The sequence below is a fragment of the Rhinolophus ferrumequinum genome, chromosome 14 (assembly GCF_004115265.2).
Source record: "Rhinolophus ferrumequinum isolate MPI-CBG mRhiFer1 chromosome 14, mRhiFer1_v1.p, whole genome shotgun sequence".
Classification (NCBI taxonomy): domain Eukaryota; kingdom Metazoa; phylum Chordata; class Mammalia; order Chiroptera; family Rhinolophidae; genus Rhinolophus; species Rhinolophus ferrumequinum.
The window spans coordinates 48,094,470-48,115,775 of NC_046297.1; the positions used below are offsets into that span (position 1 = coordinate 48,094,470).

The window sequence follows — 21,306 nt, forward strand, 5'->3', positions numbered from 1 at the left end:
ACGTGTTTGCTTTTTTCTTGGCCTGTGGATTCATATTTCTACTTCTCTGTTGGGTAGTTCCTTCTGCTACCCCAACTTTCATTTGTTTAATATAACCTAATCTTTTTTTCCAAACCCTATATTCCTTCTTTCTCTCACTGGTCTCACTATCCTCCCTCAGCTGTCATCAATTAAAATTTAATGAAAGCCTAAATGTAAGATAAATAGACTAAGGCTTTTTTCATTGGTCTCTCAATTAAAAGCGTGTCTTCTGTTTTAGTTTACTCCATCCTATATTAGTTAATTCAACAAATATTGATAGGACATCTATTTGCAAGACTTATCCTAGGCAATAGAGATACACACGTAAGAAAACAACGACCTGACCTTAATGTGATCACAGTCTGATGGGAGAAAGACCTACTATGTTAGTAGGTCTCCATGATAGCTCATAATAGCTATATCCATGATAGGAGAAAACTCAACTCAACCTGGGTTATGCAAAAAGATAATTTATTGAATAAGGTAATTAATCTAGGATAGAGGTTTAGGTAAAGCATGATCAGGTTTCAAACAACATCTTTTCTTGACTCAGTTGTTGCCGCTCTACCTGGTCACAAGATGGCTAGCAACAGCTTCTAAAGCTATAATGTTACCAGTTGAAACATAGCACCAAAAAGAGATAACATACACAATTGTTATCTTGGAAGTATGTATCAAGTGCATTGGGAGTATGCAGAAAGAATACACTATATCTGCCAGATAGACTTGGGGAAGGCTGTCCATGCAAGGTAACACCTGCATGAATAAAACATGTAAAAGAGCTTATCTGCACTAAATTTTAAAAGGCTGGTATGCCAGTTCAGACTTTACCTACACCAATATCAGCAAATAAATCTAGAAAGTGTTAGGAAAGAATCATTATTCATTCTTTTCATTTAGCCTTATCTGTACAACCAAATCTTCATGATGTAAAAGGAAAGACATACAGACAAGCAGGTGTATGTCTGTCTTTCACCAGCCAACATTCAGTCAATGAGCAACCTGAAACCCTCACTCTAGCAGCTATTGACTTTGTCAGGCTCTTCCTTTTATTTGCCCAACCAATTTCAATCCAGATGGTATATCTGCTACCAGGCTGATCTCAGGGAAGAACTATGAAAGTTGAGGCACAGGGTCACTTCAATTCAGATGAACCCTAAAGAGAAAACTTCCAGGAATGCAGAATTGGTAACTCTGAGTCTCAGCAGACCTAGTAGAAAACACAAGTGGCAATTAGCCTTGCTACCAGAGACACTGAAAAAAGGCCAAGTCCTTGATCTTATTCATTTCCTAATAGTTGCTATAAAAGAATTGATTCTTCAAACTTTCTTTTTATATCTTAGATGTAGCTCATCGTTCATATCTCTCCAGTATTTAGCAAACATGACAATGGATGTGTATCAAGTTATTGATTTAGAGGTAATCCTTGTGGTACATTTTGGGCCATCATCATCAGAGAGCTCACAATCCTAGGAATTGACCCTAAATCTGTAATTTTCCCTAAATCTGTAACAACAGGTTGCTGCTGTTAACTTAGCACGTGGATGAAAATAAAAGGCATATCTGACAAGATGAAAACAAGCAAACAATTGATTAGCTTCTGTATTCTTGACACAGGTGTGTGGGCATTTGAAGATACCTCCTAGAACCCTAATTTATTTGAAACAACTTTTAGAAGTTGAAGAAAGTGATACTTTGCATTTCAAAGGTGGGGCAAAATTAAAAGATTTGCAGGCAATATTCAGCATTTCAGTATTTTGTGGATGGGTGTGAGGGAGAGGGAGACTTACCAGTGATTTTATACATATATATCATATATACACAACTACATAAATACATAAAATCTTTATGCTTCTAAATTGAGAATTTCACAGTTGGTACTTTATCTCATATAAAACATATGCATGTGAACCTAAATAGCTCATCATTTGATATCTCAGCATGATAGCTTTTAACCTACAAAAATGGCAACTGAATATGGTTTAATCGAATATATATATATGTATGTATATATATATACATACATATATATATATATATATATATATATATATATTACTATGTCACAGTATAACAAACACATAATATATTCTATTTGTAAATACTTCAAATCTGAAGTCATTGGTAAAGTAGCTGAAAGCTTTCCTTTTTGAAAATCTGCTATTCCTTTTCCCCACAATCCTCCAACCCTTGTATGAGGGAACACTTTAACATCGGTTACTTGCAGCATTACTATTTTAATTACTTTTTTTTTTGTAAAAAGGACTGTTTTACCCTCATTTAAATTCTTTATGTGTTATTACTTTGTAGATACTCTGTAAAATTTTAACTATCCATCATCTTCCTGGTGGAACTGTAATAATCATGATCAGGAAACTAGCTCAGTGTGCTATCTAACTTCAACAAAACTTACAAGTAATGGAACTCTTTAACTATAAGGCTGAGACTCTTAACTACTTCTTACTGGTTTCTGCAGTAAAGTCAAATTCAAACAGAACTCAAGTGAATCGTGTGTCACAGAGTCGCAGCAATAGTTAGCTGACAAAGTCACAGCCAGGGTCTTGAGTGCATCAGGACAAACCTCAATTCTGAATGGGTACAGGTTCTTGGCATGGACACAGGAAGTATGCAAGGAGTGACAGGAAGCAGACATGACAAAAAAGAAAAATATTGAGATGCGTATAGAAGAGAAACACAGGTAGCAGAATTATCTGTGAGAGGGGAACTCTCAGCAGAAATATAAAACAGAACTTCAAAAGCTAACAAAGGATTAGGGAGTAAGAGGTCCCTGAGAAACCATATTGGATTGCATAATGTCCATACCTTATAAGTTATGCTGACCAGAATTTACCGCATTAGTATTAGATATTGTTTGACAAGCCTAATGACTTGATGTCCCAGCCTCTGGACTATTTACTAGCAGCTACAAATTTAGAGGAAGGGCTAGTGAGGGAGGTGAGAGTAGGCATATGTGTGTGTGTTTGTGAGTGTGTTGGTGTTCAATACTAGAATCAGGCATGAAAAACAACAAAATTGATAATTAAAAGCTTTTTTGTGTGTATGAGGAAAATACAGTAAAATTTTAAAAGCAAGCAAAAAGAAGAAATGATAATAGTCTGGGCAGTGTATAATATAAGGGACATATTATATTATATAATTTTCCAAAAGCATCATGGTATTATTGTAATACACATTAATTCATGCTGATGATAGTAAAGTAAATTTTGAGAAAAGCTTTAATTTTATACAATCTTCTCTACTTAGAAGAAAAAGAGAGGAGAAGATTGAAAACAATTTACCATCACGATATTTTTTTAACTTTCTTAAAATTTTGCTATTTAAGGAGATACATTTTAATTTTCTGAAGAATATATTAACTATTATGTATAATTTTAGATTATATATACATGCATATATAAATATATACACATAAATATATACATATATATATACACATTTTTAATATTGAGATATATACATGAGGTAAACTTATGTGGACATGCAAAGCACTCTATGGCATTCATAGGCGGATTACTAATTTTAGGGTACTTTTTTTTAAGTACAGAATAATGAACCATCTATATACTTCTATTTTAGTTTGATTAGTATATTTAAATAAATTTTCTAATGCTCCTTTAATGGGAAACAACTCACATATATAACTGAATATATATTCAATGCACATTACACTTTAAGCAACTATGAATGAAAAAAAATTACTGAAAGTTGAAAATGGATTTACACACAACTTCAATTTAATCAAGTGATTATTCATTTTTCATAAAATTTATTTCTCTTTTCCCTTTGGGCACCCTGATGGGCAGTTATGAGTGCTACACGACCTTTGCCATTTGTTCGGAAGGTCATTTCATTAACAAAGATATTTCAGGTGTTTCATGTGTGGTAATTTTCCATGTAATGTTTTTGGCATGACTGGAATATATTGATTTTGAACAAAAGATTTCCTATGCATGTGGGAAAGCTTAAAGGGCATCTTTTGTGTCCTATTATAAAGTAGACAAATTAAATTCAGCAAAAACCATTAAAAACAGAATGAAAGTCTTCAGGCAATGCTCTAAAGGGTAGAAAGTAGTTGCCAAATGGTTTTGAAAATTGACACACAGGCAAAACTTCACTTTGAAGTTTTAAATAAATAAAGGCTGACTGCCACCATAGGTATATCACTTTGTTTCTTACTCTTGTGGTGAAATATACTTGAAGAGCAGTACTTGGCTACCAGCTGGGATTCTACCTGGGGTTTTACTCTGAACTTAGGGCTTCCTCAGTTAAGAGTGAAAAAAAAAACAAAGAGAAGATATATTATTGATAAGAGTTATAAAATGTGTGGGTTGTACGGACCAACAAGCAAAATCATGTGTGGTACTTATATGTTAAGCGACCTGGCAGCAGTGCTAGAACTAGAACTCGGATGTCCTGAGTCCTGTTCCTTCTAGACCATCATGCATTGCCCTCTAGATGTCATGTTTCATAGCTGCTCTAAAATGCTGGCGCGGTGACCATTTCAAACTAAATCCTTGTTCTAGGGACATGGGCTGGGTTGATTATGGTTGAGATTCAGTTTATTTGTGCATTTGTAAGTGTGTACACAAAGCAGAAACAACTGGAAAAACCTTCCATTAAAACCAAATCTCCACTTAAAATTAAAACCAAAGTTCAAATTCACTGTTCTAAATTCACGCTGGTTGTGACAGCAGAATGTTCACACCTAAAGGTAATTATGTGTACATGAAAGGAGATGATAAAATTAGAAGAAATATGATTAATATTAATTGGTATTACATTTAATAATTTAACTTCATCATAAATTCATTTAAAAAAAAGGTAGGTTATTCTTGGTAGGTCATATATGAACATGCTTTGTTACTGACGTTGGTCCCATTCAGAATGTGAACACCCAAGCCAATAGTAAGAAGAGAGTCCAGTGTTATGACATTGGTGTTATTTAGTTGATAATGATGAGCTTCCACAGGAAACTGAAAAAAAAGACTAATCGATAGTTTTCAAGGTTCTTTGCAATTGCCTTTTAGAAAAATCTTATGCTAAAAATCAATATTTTGTTTATATGTAGTTAAACATAACTGTACAGTTACAACATTTCTCAGGTTTTATTTTTCTTCTCTCCTTAAAGCATAAGAAATTTCACGAGGATTTCAGTCTATGGTTGATGTGATGCATACGTACTGAATGATGTTAATAAAATGTCTTTTTTTCTTCTTTCTCTCTGAGTAATTACAGGTTTCATCTGGTTCAGTGTGGAGTACCATAGCTTATCTGTAACTAATGTCCAATGTCCCATTACATCCCTGAACTTAAAAAATATCTGTTGAATTTGACCTGAGTGTGGATGAGCCCGGAAATGACTTTGTTGAAATTCTATTCAAAATATTTTGTGCTTCTTGGCTTTAGTCAACCAGACCATGAAGGCATAAGACAAGAAGGAATGGAGTTTACTCATCGTAATGTTGGAATATCAAGGCAACAATTTTTGTGTGTGTGTAACCTTTCACCTTGGTAACTTCTAGGCCCAGCTGGAACCAAGAGATATCCCTTTTCAGATAGTCTAGTTTCTGAAGTTGAAACTCTAATTCCAAAAAACAATTAACCACAAAATTTCAAATCACCCCCAAAAGATGTGGCTTAGAGGCATATAGTCCTTCATAGTATTCTTGTATGATCCTGTGTATTTCTGTAGTATCTGCCATAACTTCTCCTCTTTTATTTCTAATTTTGTTTATTTGAAGGACTATATGCCACCAAACTCAATAACCTAGAAGAAATGGACAAGTTCTTAAAAATACATAACCTTCCTAGACTGGATCATGAAGAACTAGAAAATCTAAACAGAACAATAGAAATTGAAACAGTCATCCAAAACCTCCCCAAAAGCTAAATTCTAGGACCCGATGGCTTCACTAGTGAATTCTACCAAACATTCAGAGATGATTTAATATCTGTCCTCCTTAAACTCTTCCAAAATATTGAAGAGGCAATACTTTCTAACTCATTTTATGAGACCAACATTACCCTAATACCAAAACCTGATAAGGATAACACACAAAAAAAGAAAACTACAGACCAATATCTCTGATGATTACAAATGCAATAATCCTAAACAAAATACTAACAATTTGAATACAACAATGCATTAAAAAGATTATATATCACGATCAAGTGGGGTTCATTCCAGGGGCACAAGGATGGTTCAACATATACAATTAAATCAATGTGTTTGATCGCATTAACAAAATAAAGAATAAAAATCATATGATCCTATCAATAGATGCAGAAAAAGCATTTGACAAGACACACATCCATCTATGATTAAAACACTTAATAAAATGGGTGTAAAATAAAAGTACCTCATACACATAATAAAAGCCATACAAAACAAATCCTCAGCTAATATCATACTTAATGGTGAAAAACTGAAAGCTTTTCCTCTAAGATCAGGAACAAGACAAGGATGCTTCCTCTCACCACTGTAATTTAACATAGTGTTGGAAGACCTAGCCAGAGCAATCAGGCAAGAGAGAGAAATATAAGGCATCCAAATTGGGAATGAAGAAGTTAAATTGTCACTTTTTGCAGATGACATGACTCTTTATATATAAAACCCTAAAGATTCTACCACAAAACTGTTAGAGACAATAAACAAATACAGTAAAGTTGCAGGATACAAAATCAATGTACAAAAATCCATTGCATTCCTATACACTAACAATGAAATTTCAGAAAAAGAAATGAAAAAATAATTTATTTTGCAATTGCAACAAAAAGAAAAAAAATACCTAGGAATAAACTTAACAAAGGATATGAGGGACTGATACACTGAAAATCATGAGACATTATTAAAAGAAACTGAAGACACAAAGAAATGGAAAGATATTCCATGTTGACGGTTTGGAAGAATCAATGTAGTTAAAATGGCCGTATTACCCAAAGCAATGTACAGATTTAATGCAATCCCGTCAAAATCCCAAAGGCATTTTTTTTAAGGAAATAGAACCAAAAAAAAAAAAATCATTAGATTTGTATGGAATCACAAAAGACCTCAAATAGCCATAGCAATCCTAAGAAAAAAGAACAAGGCCAGAGGTAACACACTCCCTGACTTTATTTTATACTGCAAAGCACCAATAATCAAAACAGCATGATATTGGCAGAAAAACAGACACACAGACCAATGGAATAGAATTGAGAACCCAGAAATAAACCCACATAAAGACAGATAATTTTTGACAAAGGAGCCAAAAACATACAATGGAAAAAAGAAAGCCTCTTGAATAAATGGTACTGGGAAAATTGGAAAGCCACATGCAAAAGAATGAAACTAGACTGTTATCTGTCATCATACACCAAAATTAACTCTAAATGGATCAAAGACCTAAACATAAGACCTGAAACAATAATCTGCATGGAAGAAAGCATAGGTACTAAACATATGCACCTTGGATTCAGAGAGGGGGATCTTATAAATTTGATTTCAAAGGCAAGATAATTAAAACCAAAATAAATGAATGGAACTATATCTAACTAAAAAAAAGAGGCAACCACCAGAATGGTAGAACATATTTGCAAACAACACCTCTGATAAGGGGATAATATCCAAAACGTATAAAGAACTCATATAACCCAACAACAAGAACAACAAAACAATCCAATTACAAAATGGGCAGAGGACCTAAACAGACCTTCTCCGAAGAAGACATACTAATGGCCAGCAGATACATGAAAAAATTCTCAAGTTCACTAGCTATTAGGGAAATGCAACTCAACACTGAAATAGTGAAATAGCACCTCACACCTGTTAGAAAGTCAATTATCAATAAGACAATAGTAACAAGTGTTGAAGAGGTTGTGGAGAAAAAGGAACTCTCATATACTGCCGGTGGGTATGTAAATTGGTACATCCACTGTGGAAAACAACATGGAGATTCCTCAAAATATTAAGAATAGAATTATCATACAACCCAGCAATCCCTCCTCTGGGTTATCTACCAAAAAAATCTGAATACATTTAACCATAAAGATATATGTACCCTATGTTCATTGCAGCATTATTCATGGTGGCCAAGACATTCAAACAACCAAAGCATCCTCTGATAGGTGATTGGATAAAGAACATGTGGTATATATACACAATAGAATCCTACTCTGCCATAAGAAAGATGAAATACCATAAGAAATAAGAAATAAGAAATAATAAGAAATAAGAAATAAGCCATAAGAAATAAGAAATAATTTGCAACAACGTGAATTGATCTTGAGATTATCATTGTGATCTTAGATTATCACAGAAAAAGTCTTCATGAAGTGAAGTCATAAGACTTTATGACTTCACTCATGTGGGCTATAAAACTGAAAGCAACAAACAAACAAGAAAGGAAACAAAAACTCATAGACACAGACAACAGTTTAGTGGTTACCAGAGGTTAAGGTGGAAGTGGAAATGATAGAAGAGGGAAAAGGGGGTCAAATACATGGTGATGGAAGGAGAACTGACTCCGGGTGGTGAGCACACAATGTGATATATAGATGATGTATTACAGAATTGTACACCTGAAACCTATATGATTTTACTAACCAATGTCACCCCAATAAATTTAATAAAAATTTTAAAAGATGTGCTTTAGAAATAACTTATGGAAGAGATCAAGGACTATATTATTTTTTATATTATTATCATGAGCTTGGCTATCTGCTATTCATACAACTTTTTTACAGAAATTATAACTTTTTGAAAAGCAGATAACATGCTCCATCACAAAGGAGAAATATATCATTTCCAAAAATAAACAGTCACTTTCCCCTTAATCCACTGGGTTTTATGAAAGGAAGTGCTAGAAAGTGTGGTTCATTTTAAGGAAATTGTGAATGTTTGACATATAATTTTCTGTCAAGATAAAGCATTTCCCTCATTAAATGGGAACAAGTGCTCACTGTTGTGTTCAGCAGATGACTTCCCGTATTTTTCTTTCTCTTTCTCCCTAATGTTAAATGGTGCATTGCACGTAGTCAATGAAAAACCAAATATTTTACTCAGTCAATGAAAATGAGAGCTTCTATTTTTATCAATGTTTATATGAGTGACATTCAAAAGTTTTAATTTCCTCCCATCACTTGTGATGTTTTTACAGTCATTCTTAACTCAAGGGACTTGCAGGAGTTCAAACTATCTTCTCTGTTGACTGAATGATTTACTTCACAAACTCAATAGACACTGCACAGGAGGTAAATTCCTTTCAGATGGTAGAATTATTCTGAGAACAGAGTCAAATGTCTCCTCAGCACTGGAAAGGAAGCAAATGCCTCATTTCCCCTTTTCAGAATGCCAGAGCACCGAAAATAATGATCAAATGTTCCATACCATTGCAATCAGCCTCTGGGAAAGACACTTTAAACCTAATAATTTAGAACACTTAAAAATTTGTCATTATGTCTTTCAGGTGATGTGAAAGAAGTTTTTAAAATGAATTTCATGAGAAGCTCCTTATGATTTGAAGTTTGAATTTCAGAATCAGGAACAAAGTATATAAATACGGTCATGTCTCAGTATTTATTTTTAAGTTTCATTTAATCCTCTCTACCCTGTGTGCCTCCCTACCCAAAACTGTTATCACTCCTTCCACATTCAAGTCTCTTAAATGTGGGCAGACAACATTTTTTTTTTTTTGCTTTTACTTCCTCTTACTCATTCTAGTCTTCACCTACACAATTGAGCCATATACGTCACCCAAACTCTCCCTACAGAAGATCATATCTGAGTTTCAAAATTCACTTTTCAGTCTGTTTCTTTCTTTCTTTTTTTTTATTTAAACTTTCTGCTGATTTGCCATTGAAATAAGACCTTTCATGACAATCTGTTCTCCCTGCATAATACTGATCACTAATATTTCTTCCCCTAATTCTGTTTTCTTTTTGGTCTCCTTTTATCTGTCCCTTAAAGAACTCCCAATTTCCTGTCTTTGATTTTACATTCTTATTATTTTAAAAACGGTTCATAATCTTGGTGTGTAAATTCTCTGAAAATTGTACATAAACTTGTGCCTGGGTATTTGCACTAAGTGGGAGAGAAAAGTAGGCAAGTTTTTATCAGATTCTCAGATGGATCTATAAAGCCCCCAAATAGTTGAGTCATTGCTTTATACACACTTTCAATGATTTCATTTGCTGCGTGGCCTTACCACTTGTCTCCGGCGAGGACACACCAATCATACGGTCATCAGATTTCGCTCCTGAATTCCAGACTCCTATTCCTCTGCCTTACAGATTTCAGTTGTCCCCCAGTTACCTCAGTCAATATGCCCCCAACTAAACTCATTGTCTTTCCCCCATTAAACCTGTTTCTCTTCCCATGTTGCTGATTTTAGGGAATGTCATCAACATCCTCTCAGTTACTCAATCCCCAAAATCGTAAGTTACATTTGACTCTAATTCTAATAAGTCATTATTTCTTTGATTCTAATTCTTCCTTGTTCACAAATTTCCCCTCCTCCTGCCTTTCCATTTGCCCATTTGATCCTGATCTCATTATTTCTCTGCTAGGAGATCCTTTTGAGAATCTGATGAAAAACATAATTAACTCTACCTTTCCTCCCCATCATAGTACAGTGGATAATGTACAGACTCCAAAATCAGACTCTCTGGGTTCAAATTTCAGCTTGTACTTTTGCTAGAATTAAATGAGTTAATATATACAAATGGCTCAGAAGACTGGCTTGTACTGTCTAAGTATTTGTTAATATTTTAATAATGGCAAAGATACCCATTTTGTCTCTCTGCTTCTAGCTTGTCAACTTTCCAATTCATTCTTCCTACATTGGGACCAGAATATAACTGTGTACCTGTCTTTCTCTCCACCAAACTAGTTTCCTTGAAGCCAAAGACCGAATTGCATCTTTTTTCCCCAGAGTTCTGAACAGTATCTGGCATATTATAAGAATTCAGAAAATACTTGTGAAATAAAAATGGATGAGTATCCTTATTCTCAGAAGGGAATCTAAACCAGAACAGTTGTACAACGTTTTGAATGAATGGATAAATTTATGAACCATATCTTGATATAACAGGAGTATGCTCAAGCTGATTGGGACAGCAAGGAAATCAGCCCACATAATTTTATGATGGAGTCTAAATACCATTTTCTTTTTAAATTTTTTCTTCCTTTTTTTATGCTTAGCTAGTAATTAAATTCATGATCACATAATATGCTGTTTGCCTTCTGTGTGTTCAACGTATGTGATGATGGTTTAATCATCTCTGAACACAGATGACTGGTGAATATTTGATAATCATTATTCTTCCCAGAAGTCCAAACCTTGTTTCCACGTTATTATCAACATAAACTATTTAATTCCTGCATTAACTGTGAATTGCCAAAATCATGAAGCAATCAGCTAAGCTTTGACACTATGGTAACATTGAGGGTAATATTTCCTTAGTGGGTAATGTTTCTAAGAATAAATGTGACCAAATATTTGCAGTCAAAGGTTAGACAAAAATAAATGTGTTACCCGAAGTCTCACAAAGCGGATGCAATTCAGTTTGAAATGACTATTAGCTTAAGATGCCACTATTGTCTGTTTGGAACAAGAGAGGAAGGTTTAGTAAATTATTTCAGAAAAGTGTATCTTAATTGTACTTAGGTTCAATATAATTCATGATACAGATGTTTTAATAAGAAAAATCCTGTGAAACTAAACAAAAATACTCCCTGTATGCAAAATATATATTTATGGTTTCTGGACTGAACACATTTGAGAAAAAGGATGTTTCTAGCCAACACTTCCTAGGAATATTTTTATCACATAACTTTAGTGGGTTATAAGCACTTCAGCAAGCATAAAAATAAAAAATAAAAAACTACAATTTTTTGAGCATTTACAGTGATTCCTTCACTTAATGATGGAGATAACATTGTGATGAACGTGTCCTGAGGAGATTCCATCATTGTGCAGACATCATAGCATGTACTTACACAAACCTACATGATATAGCCTATTACACACCTAGGCTAGATGGTATAACCTACTACTCCTAGACACAACCCTGTACAGCATGTTACTGTACTGAACACTGTAAGCAACTGTAACACAATGGTAAATATTCATCTATCTAAACATATCTAAACCTAGAAAAATATAGTAAAAATATGGTATCAAGATTTAAAATGGCACACCTGCATAGGGCACATACTACAAATGGAGCTTGCAGGATTGGAAGTTCTGGGTGAGTGAGGGAGTGAGTGAGTGGTGAGTGAATGTGCAGGCTAGGACATTACTCTGTGCTAAGGTAGACTGTATAAACTCTGTACACTTAGGCTACACTAAATTTATTTAAAAAAAATAGTGTTCTTTCTTCAATAACAAATTAACCTTAGCTTACCGTAACTTTTTTGCTTTATAAGCTTTTACATTTTCCTTAAATTCTCAACACTTTTGTAACTCTTAGAGGAAAACACAAGCGCATTGTACAACTATACAATAATCTTTTTTTCTTTATATTCTTATTCTGTACGTTTTTTATTTTTAAAGATTTTTTTGTTTTGTTTTCTTTTGCTTTTTACTTTTTACATTTTTTTGTTAAGAACTAAGACAGGAGCACCCCTAGGCCTATACAGGGTGAGGATCTTCATTATCACTGCCTCCTACCTCCACACTTCGTCTCACGGGAAAAATCTTTAGGTTCAGTAACAGGCATGGAGCCGTCATCTCCTGTGATAACAATGCCTTTTCCTGGAATACCGCCTGGAGGACCTGCCCGAGGCTCTTCTTGAGGAGGTATTACTCGTTTCAGAACTATGTCCATGGTAGTTTGCTTGGTTTGTTTCTTTTTTTTTTTCCATCATAGATTTGCTTGTAAGCAGATAATGCACCATGAACATTCCTTTCTATGACTAAGAATCTTTCAGGGTTGGGGTCTATTTTTTAAAACTTTTTATGAAGCTTGTTGAGGTTGGCAAAAGAGTCTGCTAAACTATTCATGGGGAATTTTCTTGAGGGTTCTTCTCTTTCTTCTTTTCTCTTGCCTTTTTTCAGGTATGCGTTTCCGTTCCTGTTCCTCAGAGCACCCTCAGAGAGGCTTGATGTCACCCTCACCCACATAAGGTTAAACCCACATGTCGTCTCAACCACAGCCTTGTGGATTTTTGCAACCTCTGCCTCCGTGGCAAATCCTTTGAAGTCATAGGTGAATCTTTTGAGTGTCTTCTTCCAGATGCCATTCATACAGTCCTTGGTGCCATGACCTCAGGCCCAAGTGAGGCTTTTGATGCTGTCATAGATGTAGTAATCCTCCCAGAATTGTATCAACCATCTTCTCAGCTGCAGCAATAGCCTGAGCAAAGGATCTCATCAGCTAGTAGACTTTAAAAGCGGCTATAACTCCTTAATCCATTCATCGGATCAAAGAGGTGTGTTTAGAGGGAGAAAAACCACTTTGATATTGGGATGAAGATCACCAATAAAAGGAGAATGTCTGGAAGCATTTTCAACAATAAGCACAATTTTGAGAAGTATGTTGTCCTCCAAATAGTACTTCTCCATTTTGCTGGCATTACAATCCAGGAGGGCATTTTGGAAGAGGATCTGGGTCACCCGTGACTTCTTATTGCTTCTGTAGTAAACTGGCAGTGTGTGCTTATTGATATGCTGGAAGACCCTGGAGTTCTCACTGTGCCCGATCACAAAGGGTGTCAATTTGTAGCCTGCTACATTACCCCCAAACAAGATTGTTAGCCTGTCCTTAAAAGCCTTAAGACCTGGCATTGACTCGGCCTCCTTATGGATCAAAGTCCTTTCAGACATCCATTTCCAGAATAGGGATGTTTCATCCATATTGAATATTTGCTCTGGCAAGTAATTTTCCACCACAATCAGCTTATCTGGAGTTTTCAAACATTCTTCAGCTGCCTTCACATCAGCACTCACAGACTCACCACTTACTTTCACATTATGTAATGAGTAACGGTTCTTGAATCGTTTAAACCACCCAGAGCTGGCAATAAATTCAACATCATGGTCAGGTCCAGCGTTTTCTTTCAACAGACTTTTTTGCTTTGGCCATAATCATCACGGTGCTTAAAGAGATAGGCTTCTGTGCCTGGTCTTCAACATCAAGGTCATTAGAAGATTCTCCATGTCTGATACAGGCCTTTCTTGAATTTTTGTTAGTCTCATTGCCTTCACTGGGGCAGATCCTTTGATAGCTTCCATCACTTTGTGCTTGTTCTTCAAGATCCTGCTATGGTGAAATGAGACACGCCTAACTGGTGAGCAGTAACCATCACTGATTTTCTACCTTTGTGTCCCTTATTCAATTTTAATTTCATTTCTGTCAGTCATTCAAGGTGGCCTCTTACTAGCAACATTAGTAGTGGATTTTGTATGTTTAGAGGCTATAATGAACAAAACAACATGAGATTAAATCAAGCACAAGAGAAAATGATGCAATCAAGAGACTCTGTAAACATGAGATGTGTGAGGTTGCTGTCGGCATAATAGGGATACTGTTTTACAATAGCAAACCTTTTTTTCTTAAAAAAGTAGAAAGAATACACTCTCAAATAATGATAAAACATATAGTATAGTAAATATATAAACCAGTAACATTGTCATTTATTATCATTATCAATTATTGTGTACTGTACATAATTGTACGTGCAGTACTTTATATGACTGGCGGCACAGTAGGTTTGTGTGCACCAACATCACCACACACAGGTGAGTAATATTGTTGCTCTATGACATTGCGATGGTTATGATGCCATTAGGCAATAGGAATTTTACAGATCTATTCTAATCTTATGGGACCACCTTCACATATGTGGTCTACTGTTGACTGAAATGTCGTTAGGCAGTGTATAGCTGTACTTTAGACAGGTGTTATTTTTGGACAGGCAGTGTTTACACAAACCTCTTTTAGTTACTACAAACTCATCAGTTATGCATCATGATCCCATTTTAGAGATAGAAAACTGAGGCTGAAAGAAGGTGTTTGGATGACACTAATCAGACCCTCTAGAGCACTGTAGTCAGATATTTTCCGTGAAAGAAATTTTACTTATAGATTGCACTTAATAAACTTGTGTTTAATTAAATCTTGTCGCTTGGAGGGGAAGGAAGGAACTAAAGTTTAATAAGTCAGCTATGTCATGTGCTCTTTGCTTTTATAAGCAGTATCTAATTTAATCATTTCCCTATCGCTGTGAAGTAGAGCAATTATCCTGACTTTATAAATGATGAAACACCTTCAAAAAGGTTAAATTAGTTGTCAGGACAGAGAAAACTTAAAAAAAAAATCTCATCTTGTATTACATTCAAGCTGTCTCCATAAATAACTGAGTCAAGTTGGAACTAGTGGACCCTTAAGGTCAATTAAAATTTTTGGCTTTTTGGATTATAACACAGTTCATGACGTTTTTGGAAAAATGTTCAGAAGACTACTCTTTGAGTTTTTTAAATATACATTTTGGAAAATTGATGCATTTATTCCTATAGGCATACTTACATATATTTAAATTTAAAAGTAGAATATTTACATATAATCTTTGATAAATAATAAATCTATTTGATAAGTGAATTTTTGGTCATAAAAGTAGGGGACGGTTTTCCATATGTGCTTTAGAATTAGAATGAAATAAAAGTTAATTTTAGCAACTGATATTTAGCCAGTATTAGTCATTTAAAAAATTTAAATTCACCATAACTAAAGGCAATGGTGCCAGTGAAAATGAAGATGTACAGAGAATTAACATCTTGATGGAAACCTTAGTGAGAGGTACTTTGCATTCTTGTGTCTCTTTTGAGTCCTTAAGTGGCCAAATATTTAGTTAGAATATTTAATTCTGGGATTAAAGAAAAAAAGATTAATGAAAAGCAAATAAGGTCTACGGTAATAAGAGCACAGAAGGTATTGGAAAATAAGGCAGTAGGCTTACATTAGGATCACAAGTCTTGTCGTTAAATCAGGATTTATTTTCGAATTGTATCATTACAAAGAAAATAAGTATCTAGAGGCCTGAGGTATTAGGCAATTTCTATCTCTAGTATTATTGTTATTTTTAATATGTTATGTAATAGAATATATACAGTTATTTTTCTCATACCCTCTAGGCAGCATGTATCAGAAGTGCCATTGTTATTGTTCAATAAATGTTTCTTGAATTGAACAGCTGTTTGGTTCCCTGATGCTGCATCCAAACTCCAAAGCTAGCCAGGAATTTTAATTTTGAAGTCATCCCCCAGCTTCTAAAAGCTTAAAGATACATTTATTAGACAAATACTTAGAAAAGAAGTGAAATTATGATAAGTAGGCAGACATATGAGCTCTGTGAGAATCACCAGGGTTTGATATTTCTAACATCATGAAAAAAACAGAACTACTTAACTCCATGTGCTTTAAGTCTCAAGACGATAAGAAAAATATGTTTTCAATCTTTGCCCAAATGCGTTCAGTTCAATATGAGAATAGATATGTCTCATATTAATACTTAATTTCTAAATACTCATGAGCTCTATTAAAATTCTCTGGCAAAATCCTACCATGCTTTTCTTCCAGTGGACTCTAACTCAAGGCTTTGGCAGGCTCTGACTGATTAGCAGGTTTTTTCCTTCCCAATCACATTTCTGAGCACACCCAAATGGAGCTCTGGGAACTCACTGTTTAAAAGATATTCTTTACAAAGAATATGAAGGGCTTGTTTAGACTATCTAAAGGAGATATAACTCAAGGTAATGGAGTGTAATAGAGAAATGGGAAATGTCTTTAAAACAAGATCACTTCATATAGACTTATCCTCTGTATTCATATCTATCCATAGAAGTATGGGAGTGAGCTAGTTTGTCATATAGCTCAAGTCCCCTCTGAAATTAAAGGAGCCTCCACCTTATATAGATTGCATATATACACTGAACTATTTCATGAATGGTCAATGACAATCATAACTTGCAGATGGAAGTGGTGCTCTCTTTCACTCATCACCATTTACCATTCCATCTTCACTCAGAGAAAGGCTGATTAGCAAGCAGAACTACAGAAGATGACCTTTAGCTCCAAACTTTGAAGAGCTCTCCTGAGGCTGAGGAGAGTTTCTGCTTGAAGTAGGAAAGTACACATGGAGGCACTCATTCAATAATCGTTGGGCAGATGGATGGACAGATGGATGGATGTCTTCCAAAGAGGCACAGGCCTGTGGTTAAATAGCTCCAGATACTCTAATGATATGAAAAACTTGTATTTCCACTGTCACAAGGACACCCCAGAATAAATACGCCTAGATGCCTTGGTTGGGTTTTCTCCACACAGAACTAAGCATAAGTGATAAAGACTTTATAAAGTCTTAATAAGTCTTAAGAAATACTTAATAACAAAAATGGTTTCTCCCTCAAAATATTTATTGAGAACTTCTATATCTCCTTTTCTCTGCAGGCATATCTTCCCTCTCCCCTCTTGAAACTCTGTCATTCCGAACAAATCTTTAACACGGGCTAATTTCTGTCCCATATAATTAAATGCCTAACATCGCAACAGCAAATATTTGTCTATGACAGTATTGTAGATTTTACCTAAGGCTAAAAATACCAAGAAAGAAAGAAGTGGAAGTTTCTTTTAGAAAGATATTGTAAATTCACAAATTCAAGCTTATGAATACATGCTCTGAAGTTAGAAATATGAGAAAAGTGTCAGTACAAAGCTCATGAGATGCTTCTAAAAATAAAGTTCTTTTACTGCTTTTACACAGCAATCAATGCAACACAGAAAGCTATGCTGAATATTTACTTGCTCCATATTAAATATAATATTTACTATCCCGAAGTGACAGAAAGTCTTACCACCTTCTTTAGTGCAGAGGTTGACGAGGTTGTGTACTGTGTCCATCAGCTCCAGCTGTTGCTTCTGAAGGACACTGTTGTTGGTGGTCGCTCTGTTCAGTTGTTTCTCTAGTTCCTGGATTATATATGTTTGACGAGTAACCAAGCCTTGAAGATTCTCTTTCTCTTCCTTTAAGGCGTCCAACTCTTCCTTGTGCCTTCCCTCCATTTCCAAGATTTTATGTTCTAATAAACTACAAGGAAAGGAAGATAAGATTTAATGTTTAAAATGCTACACAAAAAAATTGTGATTCAACCAGTGCCTGAATTTATTTAAAGTTAGAAACTTTGATTAGATATTTCACCATGGAAAGATTTCGTGAGAGACTCATATTTTACATATATATAAATATAAATATAAACAAATATATATATATATACATATATATATATATATATATATAGAGAGAGAGAGAGAGAGAGAGAGAGAGACATATATGACATGTGAAATGAATAATTAGTAGACAAGTTGTTGTCAGAGAAATGTTTGTTTCCTAAAAATAATTTATATCCTGGGGAGTATCTTATATCCAGGGTAGCTGACTTGGACCCAGTTATAGTCTAGAGAAGTTATAGTATAACTTTCATTAAGGAAATAGGTCCAATAAGAATTAGAATCGTTCAGAAAAAAATTTGAACAAAACGTAGACACTACTTTTTATTTACTTTGCTTCATTCATTTGGGATTCTCAAAACTTTAACACTGATTAAATTTCACAAGAGTTCTACAGAGACAGGGACTAATATATCAATGCAGAAACCACAGGACCAGAAAGTGAGCTATGTAAAATCACAATTAATTAGATTTCTTGGGATTTTTGATATCTGCTCCACTATCATAACCACTAGCCTATTTATGTCTAAGCTAAGAGAGAGAAAGCTTCAGAATGAGGCCTCACCAACTCCTAAATCACTCCCTAAATTGTTCCAAAAAGGAAGGTTGCAGGCTGGTGGCAAGATGTTATAAAAGGACCTGGGATGTTTTCTTCAGGGTGATGCAGTCTTCAACTGAGAACGTTCCTTCTCTCAGAACTCTTCAGAGGATATCCCCCATATTGCACGCTAATAATGATAGTGAGTGTAGAAGCACTCCTGGATCCTAGTAACTGACTGGAAATACAAAGCATTTACATTTTATAGAGTGTATAATGTACTAGTATTCCTCAGAGGACAGCTGTACTCAGTTTTCTCAGTTCCATTTTCAAAAGGTTCAACCAGTCCTTAGTTTACAAGGTGTTATTCAAATGTAACATACCAGACTGGGCACTTACTTTACCTTGGAGAGAGGCAGTCACTGAATCAATTCTATAAGTTTTCATAAAGGGCACACTAGGGATTATTTTCAATTTAATACTTAAATCATAAAATAGAACATGTTTGAAGAGCCAAATTTTCCAACTCCACGTACTGGGAGATGAGCTAGAATATTTCATTGTCTTTGACACAGATTAACAAGTGTGGAAAAGATTGCCCATGGGCCTTCCAGATCTTTGCCACACAAACCTGCCTCTAAGAGAATGTGGCCCAGAATGTGGCAAGAAAGGTGCCTGCTGAACCACGCAGAAACACTGGGATGTTCCTGTGTATAAGATCCTATCATGTACAATAGCTTTGGTAGCATGCTCACAGTCACGTATGAAAATTTCACTTTAAGATCTGTTAGGGGCAGCTCTGTGACTTCTGCAAAATAAGAAATGCCATGTCTCTATTCTGAGTTTTATCCTGTGGGATACCAACAGTGAAAGGAGCCCTGCCCTGACTGATCCTTAAGCAAACTCAATTTGGAAAGATCTTGGGTATAGTGATTTGGGGGAAATGTGGTAGTCATTTAATATTTTTTAAATGTTTTTTGGAAATGAAAAATTTAGGCCAGAAGTCAGAGTAAGATGAAAGACAATATTTCTAAGGAATAGATACGATTCATAAACTTAGAATTTTCTTCTGTGTCAATAACTTGCTGTTAGACAACTTGACTGTTAAGAAACAAACAAAAGAAAACAAAACAAAAAAAAAATATTTTCTGTTGGTTAAAGCGTTCATCCCACCCACTGCTTAAGTGATTAGTGTACTTCTGTAGATGTCAGGGGAGGTTTTCTTTGTGCCTATTAATTTTTGGCCTTCAGATATGAGAATTAACCACAGCTGATGTCTTAGCTCATTCTCAGTTTACTTTTCAATTATTTTTGTTTCTCCTAGGGTAATGATCAGATGCAAGATCCCTAGAACATAGAGTCAGTGAACTTGTAAGACAATTGTCTTCTAAATCCACAAGAGTTATAGTATCCTGCCAAGAAACCTTACAATTAACTACTAAAATGACAATAATGTAAAGATCAAAATCTGGATGCTATAGTCATATAATACTAGACAAAATTCTGAATTACCATTTTGTTCCTGAAAGAAGCTGAGCAATAGTCTTTCAGTTTTCCTAATCAGTAGGTAACATTCTGGTTTGGAAAATATCATGCTATAGTTATAACTTGTATTTATTACTTGCTAACTGCCAATAGTGTTCTCAGCACCATGTAAAGTATAAAATGACACTACTCCTACTCTAAGGATTTATTTTTAGAGAGAAAACCTCAAATAAAACACCACCAGCTATAAGTAACATCTGTTTCAGACATAATACTTTAAAACATTTTTTACATCAATGTTTTCCCACTTTCTACTTCTGATGCATTTCTTCTTCAAGAAGACATATATACTCAAAGATGGACACTACCTGAAATGTCAATAAAGGAGTTTTGTTTGTTTGTTTTGTTTTGTTTTGTTTTTCAGGATAATTTGGAAAGAGCTTAAATGGAAAGTTGATCACAGAGAAGTCCTGGTGCCTAAGAAAACAATTCTGGACACTGGCTTATGGAAGAAAAGGCCTGCATTTCCTATGTAGAAGGAATATTTACTTGGTGTGTTGGAAAGTACATTCATTTTTGATAATTCACCATGCAAGTCTTAATACGCTATGACTACCAGGTATAAAAGACATCAATACAGCTTGTCATCTTAAAATAGGTGTTCAAATAAAGAAGGGGCTGCTCATGGAAGCAAGAAGCCTGCTCTGCATCATAGACATCTCACAGGATTTGGAATAAAATATACAAATAAAAAATAATACACATGAAAACTGCAAGCATATCAGAAATCTGTCTCATTGTTTCCCAAATGGCAGGTTTTACCAGTTAATTCTCTCTCCCAGTCCTTTTCTCATTGCATTTCTTCACTTGGAATTCCTTTAATAACTTCTGTACTCCAATAATTCTCTACTTTTATTTATTAGGTATATTCTTTATATTATAAAAAGCTTTTTAGACTTCTTCAGGCAAGAATGATCTCTTCTTGACCCTTCCATGTTCGTTGACTGCTCACCCTCCCCTGCACCCCCGCCCCCGCT

The 21,306-nt window shown here is 34.8% G+C and overlaps 1 protein-coding gene across 2 annotated transcripts in view; it reads right to left on the reverse strand.

The window, feature by feature from the left end:
- Positions 1-21,306, reverse strand: part of ANGPT1 (angiopoietin 1) — a 260,199-nt gene that overhangs the window by 61,900 nt on the left and 176,993 nt on the right. The window contains exon 4 of one of the 2 annotated variants that reach the window (XM_033126833.1): positions 17,877-18,106. In XM_033126833.1, the coding sequence (XP_032982724.1) occupies positions 17,877-18,106 (230 nt within the window). Of the gene's footprint in view, positions 1-17,873; positions 18,107-21,306 lie in introns of both variants that reach the window. The other variant, XM_033126832.1, reaches the window with a different exon arrangement.